This window comes from Ambystoma mexicanum, chromosome 2p (assembly GCF_040938575.1).
Source record: "Ambystoma mexicanum isolate Mex_15411 chromosome 2p, UKY_AmexF1_1, whole genome shotgun sequence".
In the NCBI taxonomy this organism is placed as follows: Eukaryota; Metazoa; Chordata; class Amphibia; order Caudata; family Ambystomatidae; genus Ambystoma; species Ambystoma mexicanum.
Genome location: NC_090923.1, coordinates 1295491185 through 1295504946, shown reverse-complemented (window position 1 = coordinate 1295504946; position 13762 = coordinate 1295491185). Strand labels below are relative to the sequence as shown.

The 13762-nt window shown below is 51.2% G+C and overlaps 1 protein-coding gene across 2 annotated transcripts in view; it reads right to left on the bottom strand.

Annotated features, from left to right (window-relative positions):
- Window positions 1–1218: 1218 nt before the first annotated feature.
- Window positions 1219–13762, bottom strand: part of DAGLB (diacylglycerol lipase beta) — a 948044-nt gene continuing 935500 nt past the window's right edge. For both annotated transcript variants that reach the window (XM_069645622.1, XM_069645623.1), the window contains exon 15: window positions 1219–1775. In XM_069645622.1, the coding sequence (XP_069501723.1) occupies window positions 1577–1775 (199 nt within the window). In that variant the 3' untranslated portion in view covers window positions 1219–1576. The remainder of the gene's footprint in view (window positions 1776–13762) is intronic.

Below are 13762 nucleotides of genomic sequence, written 5' to 3'. Positions count from 1 at the left end.
ATGTATAACAATAGGCCATGAGGGTATTAGATATGGAAGGGATATTTTCAAGAGAAAATGGGGGATACTATGCCTCACACGATGAAGCCATGACATCTCCCCAGAGGTTGTCCTCCCCACATGTGATCTTCCCTCATAGCCACCCCCAGGGTCAGGATCAGGTAGCAGCTGCCGTCCCCTGACCACATGGGAGGAGGTCACTACCAGGAAATCAGTGATGACTCCATCGGATTAATCGCAGCTACTAGGTGGCATTGTGAAATGTGTAACTTTGCTCAAATGGAGTTTCCTACTTTCACATTTCAGGTGAAAGGTTTTTTTAAGCCTTTTTGAACCCACCATAACTGTTCTGTTGTTTTCTATACATGCTCCAATCACAAGACTGTCAAGACCATACTACACTGATGATTCCCATTGATTTTAAACACACCATACATTGTTTGGTTGCTTTGTATACATGCCCCAATGTTCCAACCACAAGGCTGTCTTAATAAGGGTCAAACCTGGTATTAAGTTGTCCAGACAGCCTTGCAAAAGGTCTCTCTTGGGTTGATTAAGGTATGCATAAAGTAGGTGAAAGGGATTTTTCCAAGCCTTTTGTACACATGATCCAACCACAAGGCTGTCAGGATTAAAATGCACTGATGATACCTAATAAGGGTGAAACCAGGTACGGAGTTGTCCATTTTCTTTTCCATCATTGGACTTATTGTAGGCCACTCTAGTGTGTTGTGCCTTTCAAGACAATGTACTGTTTTTTTTTTTTAACAGAGACTAGATAGTCTAATTGTGCTTTGATGCCCGGTTCGCATCCTATCCTTAGCTAATGAACCCACATTTTAATGTAGGGGTGTTGAGTGTCTTAATTGACATTTACTGTTTTTACAATACATTAGTAAACCATATGCACACAGTAAAAATACCTAAATTACTTATGCAACTAATAGAAGTGTATATATATATATGTGTAAAATAATAAATGCATATATTTTTCTGTATACCAGTGTGGTTTATTTTCTATGCATAGGTGTGTGGACTCATTGTACTTTTGCGTCAGCCTCCTTCCCCTTCCTGGAGTTAAGTCTGACTGCTCTGCTACTTTGGCATTTTAAGAGAGGTTTGGCTTTTTTTTTGGCTGAACGCTCTGCCCCACCTCAAGGCTAGTGGTTGTACATCCCTAAGCAGGGGGTTGTAAAAGAAAATACGTGTAAAAGTCACTCAATGTATTTTTTGTTTTACTAAACTTACTGTTCATAATACATGTTAAAAGTAAAGAATTGACCTAAGCACGTCTGAGCGATCATTGTAATGACATCTTTGATTAGACGAAGTAACGCAGATCTCTGTGATAAAGCATATATTGCAATGTATTACACCATTTTGGAAAAGCACTGTCTGTTTTTAATACAAAAATAATATATAATCCCAGTAACAGAATCATAATTCATTTTTTTCCCACATGACAGAAATGCATTCCTAAAAAAGCAAGGCTTCTGCAAGGCATAATGAAGTCCTCCACACTTGGGCATTTTTGTCTCTTCGCATGGCACTCGGCCATATCCAGCACTGCAGTTAGTTATATGACATGGGTCTCCAAAGGGCCTTGCGGTGTTTGACAGGAAATGCAGCTTGCTTTCTCTGGACACAAGCTGTTCAAAGCTTTCAGCACGGCATCTGGCATGTGATCTGTTAGCATCTTTGGGCTGATATAAATACTGCTGAAAGCTGTTTCCTTTGACCACTTGGCACTATACTTGACATCAGAAAGACAAAATCTGAAAAAGAATAAATGTAAGACTTTAACTCGTCTGCGCTATAAACACCATGCCATGTTTAACAATGACACACTTCAAGGAATATATCCTTTTAAAATGTAAAACAGATTGCTTTCTTCTACTGGGATGAAGTACAGGTTTTGTTAAAATAAAAATTACTTTTTAAACAACTTCCTTTTATGTGCTGGCAAGCCATCTCTTTTCTTTACAGATGTCAGGACCTATTATGTAAGAGATAACCCTAGTCATAAATGGCCATGAAAGTAGTGCTCCGTCAGCCATTAACCCTGACAGTTTAGCAATTGTGTATTAATGCCAGCGATATTGTGTTACTGCTGTGGTTGAATACCACTGGTGCTAAAAATATAGCTAGTGGTACACATTTTCCTATATTTCCATCAGTTATAAAAATACCACCAGGGAAGAAAAAGTCCAGCTCCTGGCAAGAAAAAAACCCAAACACGCCTACTAGAACATATTAAAGCTTTCTTTTTATTTATTATTTTTTTTTTATTTGCTTTTATCAAATCAATGATTTTGCAAAGAGAAGTAGAGAAGAAGGCTGGAAAAGAAGAGTAAGGAACAAGTTACTTACCTGTAACTGTTGTTCTCCAGCATGGGTCTGGCATGGATTCACATGCTCATGAATATTCCCCGTCGTCAGGCTGGGAATCCTCGGTAAAGAAAAAACCAGTATCAGTTTCGTTTCTGATCTGTCTTTCGTAGTAATAACCAATCACTGGTCTCTGCGTCATACTGACCACAGCCAATGACTGCCCTCTACCTAAGCACCGCCTCTGGCAGCCATCTTCAGATTTGGAAGCACGTGAAGTGGCAGTATGACCAAGTGAAGAGCCGCAGAGGGGTAGGCGGGAGGGTTCGCATGTGAATCCATGCCAGACCCATGCTGGAGAACAACAGTTACAGGTAAGTAACTTGTTCCTTCTCCAGCATGGGGTCTGGCATGGATTCACATGCTCATGAATAAAGAATACATAGCAGTACACACATGCACAACCACGGGAGGTGGCAAAGGCTCAACATTAAGCATCACATAAACTCAACATTAAGCATCTTACCTCCTCACCAGGCTCACCTCAGGCGAACAGGTTGCGCAGCACTGCTTGGCCGACCCTGGACTCCTCCCTGGAATCCCGGTCGACGCAGTAGAATTTCGTGAAGGTGTGCGTCGACCTCCACGTAGCAGCCCTGCATATGTCCAGCAGGGGCACACCAGATAGGAACGCCGTGGTAGCTGCGATCGCTCTGGTGGAATGGGCTCTCGGACGGCCAGGCAGCGGTCGGTTTGCCAACCGATGACAGTACATGATACAGCCGGAGAGCCATCTGGAAATGGAAGCCTTCGAGAGAGCCTTCCCCTGATTGACAGGTCCAAAGTTCACAAAGAGTTGTGACGTCTTCCGAAAACACTTTGTGCGGTCTACGTAGAACTTCAGCGCTCTAGCCACATCCAGCGAGTGCAAAGTCCTCTCAGCCGGCGACGAAGGCGACGGGAAGAACACAGGCAACACCAAGGGTTCGTTGAGATGGAAGTCCGACGGCACCTTGGGCATGAAGGAGGGGTGCGTCCTGAGCACTACCCTCGTGTCGTGGAAAGTCAAGTACGGGGCCTTGCAGGAAAGGGCCTGGATCTCTCCCACTCGTCGTGCGGAGGCGATGGCCACAAGAAAAGCTGTTTTCCACGATAGAAACTTCAACGGGGCCGAGTGCAGAGGCTCGAACGGAGGTCCCATGAGCTTGGTCAGCACCACGTTGAGCTCCCACGCCGGGGCCGGAGCCTTCACCGGCGGGAACGATCTGAACAGTCCCTTCTTGAACTCTTTCACCAGACGATGAGACCACAAGGACGTCCGCCCCGTGGTTCTGGTGTATCGGGAGATCGCAGCAAGATGAATCTTGATGGACGCGTGTGCCAGACCAGCTTTGGCCAGCGTCAGCAGGTACGGCAGTACTTGGGGAGCCGTAATCCGTAGAGGGTTAATCTTCTGTGCGTGGCACCAGACAGAGAACCTCTTCCATTTGTGTCCGTAGCATTTAAGAGTCGAGGACGCCCTGGCCTTTGCAAGAACCTCTCTGCAATCGGCCGGTATGTCGTATCCTCCAAACTCTAGCGCTGCAGGAGCCAGGCCTGCAAGTTCAGCGACTTCGGGTCGTGGTGGAGGATGGCGCCTCCTTCCCTGGAGAGTAGATCCGCGTCCGCCGGCAGCTTGATCGGCGGGGACGCTGACAAGTCCAGAAGGTCCGGGAACCATATCTGCCTCGGCCACGCAGGTGCGACGAGGATCATCCTGCACCGTGACCTCTTGAGCTGGTTGACGAGCCGGATTAGCAGAGGCAAGGGAGGGAACGCGTAGAGGAACAGGCCCTCCCAGGGGAACGAGAAAGCATCGCCCATGCTCCTCGTCTGGGGAAACCTGCTGGCGAACCTCCGGCACTTGGTGTTCGTTGCCGTCGCGAACAGGTCGATCTGGGGTGTGCCCCACCGTCGGAAGAGGCGATCCACCAGATCCTGCCGTAGTTCCCACTCGTGGCACGAGCGCAGCTCCCTGCTGAGTGAGTCGGCGATGGTGTTTTTTATCCCTGCCAGATGAAACGGTACCAGAAAAATCCCTTGGGCGACGGCCCAATGCCACAGGTCCTGCGCCTCCTTGGACAGCGCTGGGGACCTGGTTCCGCCCTGTTTCCTGATGTAAAACATGGTGGTGGTGTTGTCGGTGAAGATCCTCACCACCTTGCCCTTGAGGGACGGAAGGAAAGACCTGAGGGCCCAAAACACTGCACGGAGCTCCAGGACGTTGATATGCAGGGACTTCTCCGTCGGGAGCCAGAGTCCCCTTGCGTGCAGATTTTCGGTGTGCGCTCCCCACCCTTCCAGGGAGGCATCCGTGGTCACAGTCTCCTGGTGGGCTGGGGTCTGGAAGTCCATGCCCGCCGTCAGATGCGCGCGGGTGCCCCACCACCGTATCGCTCGTCGGAAACTCTCGTCGAGCTTGATCCTTTCCTCGAAGCTGCCCGTCGTCTGGATCCAGCGCGCATCCAGGAATTCTTGCAACGGGCGCATCCGGAGCCTGCACATGGGAATGAGGTAGATGCAGGAAGACATCATCCCGAGGAGGGACTTGATGGACCTCACCTTGGCCGCGTCGGCCACCAACATCCGTTGCACCTTGCCCAAGATGGTCCTGGTCCTCTCCTCCGACGGGGAGGCCAGAAGGGACACTGTGTCGAGCCTCGCTCCCAGAAACAGTGCGACTTGCGCGGGCACCAGGTGGGATTTGGCGTAGTTCACGGAGAATCCCAGGTCCGTGAGGAGTTGGACGGTCCTTGCCGTGTGGACCACGGCGAGCTCCCTCGTCTTGGCGCGGATGAGCCAGTCGTCCAGGTAGGGGTAGACGTGAATCCCCTCGCGGCGCAGCTACGCCGCCACCGGTGCGAGGCACTTGGTGAATACCCTGGGTGCCGACCGTAGTCCGAAGGGGAGGGCTTTGAACTGGTAATGACGCCCTTGGACCACGAACCTGAGGAATTTTCGGTGCCCCTTTAGGATGGGAATGTGGAAGTAGGCATTCTAGGATGGGGCGCCATCCTCCCGTCTTCTTCTTCACGAGGAAGTATCGCGAGTAGACTCCGGAGCCCCGAAGCCTCTTTGGGACGAGTTCGATGGCGCCCTTTCTGAGCATCGCCTTTACCTCCAGGAGAAGTTGAGGGACGTGAAGTTCTTTCCTGGCCACGGGGGGGGACGCGCGGGCACCTTCTTTGAAACTCGAGCGCGTGACCCCGGGCCAGGGCGTCCAGCACCCAACGGTCGGTGGAGATGGACTCCCACACGCTGACGAAGCCCGCCAGCCGGCCTCCCACCGGGGTGCTTCGGTGGGGGCCCGACCCCACGGCCGGTTCAATCCTGCTTGGACGCGGCCTTGCGGCCTTGACCTCCTTGGCGACTACGGCGGGGTCCGCTAGACTTGCCTCGTCCTCTGTAGGCCTCTTGCGACGACGAGCGGGCCGCTTGACGGTAGGAAGCGAAACCGCCGCCGGAACCTTTGGAGGCACCCTTGCCTCCGCCGCTCCGAAAGGGCGTTCGTCGTTGCTGCAGGACTCCAAGGGCCCTGGCCGTCTCAGTATCCGCCTTGTGGCCTGAAGGGAATCGTCCACTGTCTTCCCAAACAGGTTGTTCCCGTCGAAGGGCATGTCCAGGACTCTGGTCTGGACGTCCTGCCGAAAGTCTGTAGCTTTGAGCCATCCACGACGTCGAAGGCAAACGCCGTTGCCCAGCTGGCGGAACCCAGTGTCGGCGATGTCCGTCGCCACGGTGATGGCGTGGTCCGACGCCACCTCACCTTCCTGCAGGATCTCAAGGGCCTCCGCCCTCTTGTCGTCCGGCAGAAAATCCAGCAGGGGAGCTATCTTGTACCAGAGCTCCCTGTCGTAGCGGGCCACGATAGCCAAGGCGTTGGCCGCTTTAATCGTCGTCGCTGCCGACGAGATGACTCTACGTCCCATAGCATCCAATTTCTTTCCCTCGCCGTCCGGCGGGGAAGTTGATGTGGAGGCCGCACCCCCCCCCCGCTTTCTTCCTGGCTGCCGCGGAGACGACGGAGTCCGGGGTAGGCTGCGCCCGGAGGCATAGGGGGGCCGTGTCCGGGACCCGGTACTTTTTCTCGTACCGGTCTCTTCTAGCTGGCGTCGTGGAAGGGTTCTTGAGGAGGGAAAGGCCCTCATCCCAAATGTCGTCCAACAGAGGCACTGCGAGGACCGTCTTCCTCTTGGCCTCGCGCCGCTGATAAAGGAAGCCTTCCTTTTTCTTCTCCTCAGGGCAGAGTTGGAAAAGCTCGGAAGCCCTGGAGATCATGGAGTGGAAAGATCCGATCTCGTCGGGCGGAGAAGCCCTGGTGGGAGGCGACGACGGAAAATCCTCGTCGTATGCCTCGTCGTCCGTACCCGTCGCTGCCGTGTCAGTCCCCGTATCATCCCCTCGGGTGGACGGGGAGGAGGGCTGGACGGGGCGCGACGGTTGAAAAGGAGGTGGTGGATGGATCCTTCTTTTCTTGGTGGGGGGAACACCAGAAGGTCCCGGTTCTGGATCCCCCGACGGGAGAGGTTCCTCCGTCGGTAACGGTAGCCTCGTCCTTATCTCGGAGCATAAGGACTGTATGGCCAACAAAATGGCCGCCGAGTTGTCTTGCGGCGCTGGCAGAGGGGAATCCGACGGGCGAGCAGGGGCCCCGTCGGTATCCTCGACGATGTCGTCGTCGTCACCTGCGTCGGGGTCCATTCCGACGGGCTGGCCTTCTTCCACGCCTAGGCCGTGGCTTAAGACCTCGATCAGCTCCTCTTCTGAGGTTGAGGCCGAATCTACGACGACGCCCTGCCCCCCCTTCTTCTTCCCCACGGAGGGTTTCACGGGGGTCCTATCGATGGGCACAAAGGAAGACTCCCTCCGCGGAGGCAGGGAGATTCTGGGCCCTGAGGTCGCCACCACTGGTGTAGCCACCACAGGCTGAGCCAGGGCCGCCGCGACCGTTTCGATAGAGGGCTTGGTCGGATGGATCAAGGCCTTCACCACCTTAGGTGCGCTCACCGCCTTATCCTTGAGGGAGGGGGCACTGCCACGCTCCTCCTCTGCCTTAGAGCTCGACCGGGGCCTCTCCAGGAGCTTCGCCGGGTGCTCGGCCTTCCTCTTACCCGACCCAGAGCGTTGGCTCGTGGTTGATGGTGCCGGGGAGGGTGCGCCCTGCCTGGCGCCCGTAGAGCCCGACCGTTCGGTGCTCCCGGTGCCAGCGGACTCGCGGTGCTTGGCCTTATGTTGGGCCCCCGTCGCCGGGGCGCCCTCAAAGGTCTTAGAAGACCGCTCGGATTTCTTCTTCTTCTCGCCAGACGGGCTCTTACCCTCCAGCCAGTTGGCGAAACGTTGATGGCGGTCCTTCATGGTCCGTTCTGACATGTTGCTGCAAAACGCACAGTCCTTCTCCACGTGCGTCTTGTCCTCATGAAGGCAGTAAAGGCAGAAAGAGTGTTCGTCCTCCTTGAAGACGTTCTGCAGCTGGCATCCAGGGCAGACCCTGAACAGCTTTCCGGGCGTCGAGCTTCCCTTCTCCTGGGCCATCTCCGAGACCGGGCCTGAGAAACTTCTGGAGTCCTCCGAAGCGTAGCTCGACGAAATCTTCACCCTTGAGGGGCACAGATGAATCCGACACGGGTCCCCGTTGATCGGATGTAGGATCGGTGGAGCTTGAGGCTCTTTTGACCGAAAGATCGAAGTTTTTTGTGAAAAAGCGCGAAAAATAGCACTAACGCTCGAGAGCAATAGCACGAGGATCCCAACACATGAACGTGCGGTAAAAATCTGAAGATGGCTGCCAGAGGCGGTGCTTAGGTAGAGGGCAGTCATTGGCTGTGGTCAGTATGACGCAGAGACCAGTGATTGGTTATTACTACGAAAGACAGATCAGAAACGAAACTGATACTGGTTTTTTCTTTACCGAGGATTCCCAGCCTGACGACGGGGAATATTCATGAGCATGTGAATCCATGCCAGACCCCATGCTGGAGAAGAAAAAAGTCACAAGTAAGAAGAAAAAATTAAAGCTTAAAGTTTCTTTAGCCTAGTTAAATGTTTCTTTGACGTGGAGAGAGCACGTTCCCTTTGAGTTCAAATCCGGGTTCAAAGTTTAGTCAGAACTTATTAAAGCTTTCTAGGCCCACAGGAAAGACAAAGGAGAAACATTAGAAATTTGGGACAGAAGCCTAATGCTATTCATTAAAGCCCTCTGCAAATGCATTATCTGCAATGGAACTGCCACATTCCAATGTTCCAATTAAACTATATAGACCTGGTCCAAGGGACGTAGCAGGCTGTAGAAGCACAGAAGAATGAGTTAAAGGCATGAGCACAGCAAGAGCATTTAAAATTGTTTATGGGCCGATTACGCCTGGTACTGCTCGAAGGTGGCATCTATAAGGCTATTCTATCCGGTGTTGCTCTTGAAAGAATAAACACATTATTGGTCTTGCAAGCACCCAGGTGGATTTAGTACATACATCTGCCTCAGCGGTCGCAGAAAATTGGCTGCAGATAGCCATTACGCTGCTGGTAGCATTGCCACAAAGAGTTCTGACCAATCTGCAGGCTTTATGAAACATTGCAGACGGGGAAGGGCGCTCGGCCAATGTGCACCCTGGTAAGGGTACGCAGACAATCGGGTGGCTGGGAACATAGGCAGAATCTGACAGGGACTGCATGCGTTCTCCCAGCCACCCCTGCCCTTTCCCTGAGCGCTTTGTTTTTGTTACTCAGCCCTCGTGCACTCCTCCCTCAAACCCCACAAAGTCCTGCATACCCCTCCTGCATTCCCACCACACAAGCTTATCTGCTGGCCAGGGACTTCCTTCTCCACCTGCCTGTTGTGAGGAACTCATGGTGACAACAAGTAAGACAGACACAAGTGATCAAAGTTCAAGGGTGTTTATTGAACAATGAATGCTGTATGCAGGTTGGAAAAACGCCTATTCTAAACCTAAATCTAGGATGGGAGACAAGGGTCGACCATCAAATGAAAAATAAGGGAGTCCTAGTGGCGTTGTGTCAAAATAAAAAGGCCTATACTAAAAAACATATTGCCAAACCTTACAACTAATACGAAAATGGGGTGGGGTGGGATAGTTCTCAGAAAAGAAAGAAGTGCTCTCAAATAATATGTCAGGATGCGGTAGCTTGGGTCTCCTTTTCCCATGTTTTGGACACGGGGTAAGATGGGAGCTCAGTGCACAGTACAGTCTCAGGCTTCTTCAGCAAGAGACGACGGGTTCTAATGGAAGCTCTCAGGGCACACTCTTGAGCTTTCAGCTATCAGGATCGTCGATGGCCAAGTCTCGTTTCACTTGAAAGTCTCTTGCCTTTGAGGACCTGACGAGTTCAAATAACAGAACAAAAGTTCCTTTAACAAATGAAAAGTTTGTTTCCAATGTTCGCTGGGTGATGGGTTTACCCCTGGGTCCCCCTCTTGTGGGCACTGACCCTTCATGTACCGTATTCCATAAATCTTAATGTCTTTTTTAAACAGTTCCATACACACTGCTTCTTGGGACATTAGACTTTGCCCCTCTTGGGATTTGTTTCCCTTGTTTCTTCTCACTGGGATTCACTTCCCTTTCTTTCACTTAGTTTGTATATCAAAGTCTTTCGATTGTACTGGGATTTTGCTTGACCCTCAGTATGACCACTTTGACCTATTCTGCTGGCTCTCCTATGGCCTTCTGGTATTTGTAGTTTCTCTCATATGGGGCTCGATCAGAGTCTCTTGAGTTAGCACTAACTAGGTGCCAGTTTCCCTCTGCAACTGGTCTCCCCTTCAATACTCGTTACAGTTCTTTACACGGTTCATTGAAATTGGCTCAATTATTTCCCCTTTGCGATTCTCACTCAACACAGCCCGGTTGTTATCGTTGTGCCTTTCGACTCAGTGGCTGTGATGAACCGCTTGGCTTTTCTTCTTCATTGGAGTCAAGGCCGGTACCACCGTCACAGGAGCTTTCCTCGCTCCTGCTTATTGGCGTAGGCTTGCCCTGTGTACCGTTGACATCTGCTGCAAGACACTTGTGCTATTGTTCGTGGTCTTAGGCTCTCTTCCACGAAGATTCCATGGGTCTGGGACAGAAAGGGCAAGGTCACTTCTCTCCTCACTGGCGCCTTTCCCCTTTGCTTGAACTGCTGCGCTTGACTAGCCGTCTCGTCGTGCTGTCTGCCATGCTCGTACTGACCTCTCTGGCTCCATCTTTTATCCCTGTGGGGAAGAGAAAGGGCCGTCAGGTGTGTGCTATTCTGATCAATTGCCTGACAGTGTCTGACCCTTGTATTGGGACATGTCAGTTAAACAGCTATGGTGTTAGTCCTTTATACTAACAAAATATTGTGCAAAAGTGTTCATGTTTGAAAGGGGGTGGGGGGGGGCAGTGGTTTAGAATGTCCTACATGAGAGGAGGGGGAAAAGGTGTCAAAGGAAGGAGGATACCGCATCTCACACGTCGGTGTCCCACTCCCCGAGGACCCTCTATCCAGGGGATCCTCCATCCTCCCTCACTGGTCCACCCCCAGGAACTGGATCTAATAGCGACGGCAATGTCCTGGCTACCTGGATTAAAGATCCCCGGGGACTAGCTAGGGAGACAACTTCAGGTTTCTCACACCGTGCTCCCTTGCCGTCCTGCGCAATAGAAATATTGGCCACTATGGCGGTGGCCATCTTAGTTTTTTTGACACGAGATTGGGCCTGTGTAATACAAGTGGAGCCCTTCACCTATAAATAAAGTAAAAACACATTTACACTATTTGCATCCCAGAGGCAGTCCTGGGTTGCAACTGACTATCACCTCCTCGTTCAGTGGTGCATGGGGCCGGTGACTTCTCTGATTCCAGGCCAAGGTCCCCTCTTTGCTCAGTCATACCAAGGCTCTAGCTGGCAGGCTGTTATCGGCCTGGTATGCTCCCCGAATGAGGGTGTGAAAGCTATATTCTGCAGGCTATACTGGTACTTAAAGCCTGCACATTATCCAATGAGAACACTATGTGAACATTCAAAGGATTATAATTTGTATGGCATGGATAGAGCACTTGCCACACAAACTCCTCTACAATTATAACTTGACAGAGTTTGGTGACCTAACCTGGAGTACACCTAAATTTGCAGCAGCTGGATCTGCTATGAACTCTTTTTTTAGGACCAGTTCAGAGCAGAACTTACTTTCAGTACTTACCAATGTTTTTAGGTGGGTTTCTTCAATATAATACAATTACCACTGTTCGTAATATGTTTTCAGCTGTGGTACCCTAGCACAGTGAATTTTATCACCGGGCAGTATTTCCCCCTTCTCCAATGGGCGCTATCTTACCTCCGGAGGCAAACACCACATGGCACCTGTGGTACTGATAACGTTCTTTTCTGTAACGCTCACCTGATTCCCGTAGAGGCGCCGGTCTTGACTGGGCGTATATCGTATCTTCAAAGGTGATGTGCAACACACGGCTGGCTCTTTGGGCTGGACCTCTGTGCACTGTATGTCTGACTCGAAGGGTAAGATGTCTGCAGATAGAAAATATGGGATTAAGGAACTGGGTTATTGAATGTCTCTCTCTTCTTCCCTTTCTCTTCTCCTGTAGAACCCCAAAGGTTAACGCTCTCACCTTAGGTAAGTGAACGCCGTGCTCTCCATCTGCCTCGGGGCAGGGTGCTGTAACCAGTTTCTTCACTGGATAAGGGGAGCAGGCCTCTTGACTTCAGAGGACTGCTGTCCGTCGTTTACTGCACGAACGGTAAGTTTCGAGTAATTCTAATGTCTTTAAAGTCTTTAGTAATGATGTTTCTTGTTTTGCAGGGTTCCGGCGATGGCGGATGACGGGCTGAAGTGAGTTGAAGATGGAGCCCGTGTGATGAATAGAAGCGCCTGGAAGCACGTAAGTAAGCGCTTGTTGCCTGCTTCACGATGCGCTCTAACTGTCTTTTTATTTTGCAGGTACAAGTTCGGAGCGGCTGCAGGGTGCCGGAATACCCACTGGGTTAGATGTGGAAAGGAGTAATGGCATGTGAGTATTAAAGTTCCCCAATGTCTTTAAACGCACCTTGTTTTGTCTTTCAGATGCGGGATGCAGCGCCGAAGGCTTCCGGAGCGTGCGAAGAGTTGGTAAGCTTTTGTCTTTCAGATGCCGGAATGCAGTGTGAAGACCTCCGGAGCGCACGAAGAGTAGGTAAGCCTTTGTCTTTCAGATGCCGGAATGCAGCGCGAGGCGTTGGTGACAGCCGATGGACCAGGTAAGTGAAGAGCTGTCACTGAAGACCGTAATGCTAACCTGTTCTTTCTTGTCTTTATAGGTGTTGCTGAAGACTGGATTCAGGATGGTAAGCCTTTTTCCTTAGGCCCAGTATCAGATGCAGAAGACACGATGAGCGTTCTGCTGCAGAGGATGTAGAATAACGCAAAGCAAGATTCATCCATCGGGTGTGGTTTAAATAGCCTCCTGTAGTGCTTAGGTGTCTCCTTCCACAGCCACGCCTAGGTAAGAAAAGAGTTCCTGCTTTCTAGAAGAGTTCCAGTGTTCTGAATCTAGGGAGTGGCTCCTGCCCCACCCAACAGGAAAAGTAGTTCCAAACAGAAGAGGATCAGAGGCTCAACTGGCAGGCAAGTAAGCAGCATGGTCTGCTGCAGGTAAGTCCACCCAAGCATTATGAGCCCGGCGCTTCCAGCGCTGGGACTGGGCATATTTATGAGCCTGGTGCCACTGGCGCCAGGACTGGGTCCAAAAGGTCCCAATTGGGACTGGTTGGCACTCGGAACCTGGGTTATGGATCTGCTTCCAAGGGAGTTGGGAAAACCCTGACCTTTTGGAAGCAGAGATCATGACAGTACCCCCCCTCAAGGCCCCTCCCAAACCGGGCTTCTCCGGGGGTTTTGGCTTGTCAGGAAATGTTCGGTGAAATCTTTTGATTAGGCGAGGAGCGTGGACATATTCAGCAGGTTCCCAGGATCTCTCTTGGGGGCCGTAGCCTTTCCAGTCAATTAGGTAGAATAGTTTAGATTTGGAGATTTTTGGAGTCCAGAATGCTTTTGACTTCAAACTCGAGTTCTCCATCAACTAGGATAGGTTTTGGAGATTTAGTTAGTCGGGTTTGAGGTTGCACGGGTTTTAATAGAGAGACGTGGAAGACCGGATGTATCTTCATGTGCGGGGGCAAGTCCAACTTGACCGCTACTGGGTTTACTATTGTAGTGATGGAATAGGGACCAAGGTATCTTGGGTTGAATGTGCGTGGCCCTTTTAGAGGTAGATATTTGGTGGATAACCAGACTTGATCCCCTACTTGATATTGAGGGGCTTCCTTCTGATGTTGATCTGCTCCTTTCTTGTATTGTTCTTTAGCCCTTTGAAGGTGAGAAACAGCTTCCTTAAAGGCTTGGGTGATTGTAGAATGCAGGTA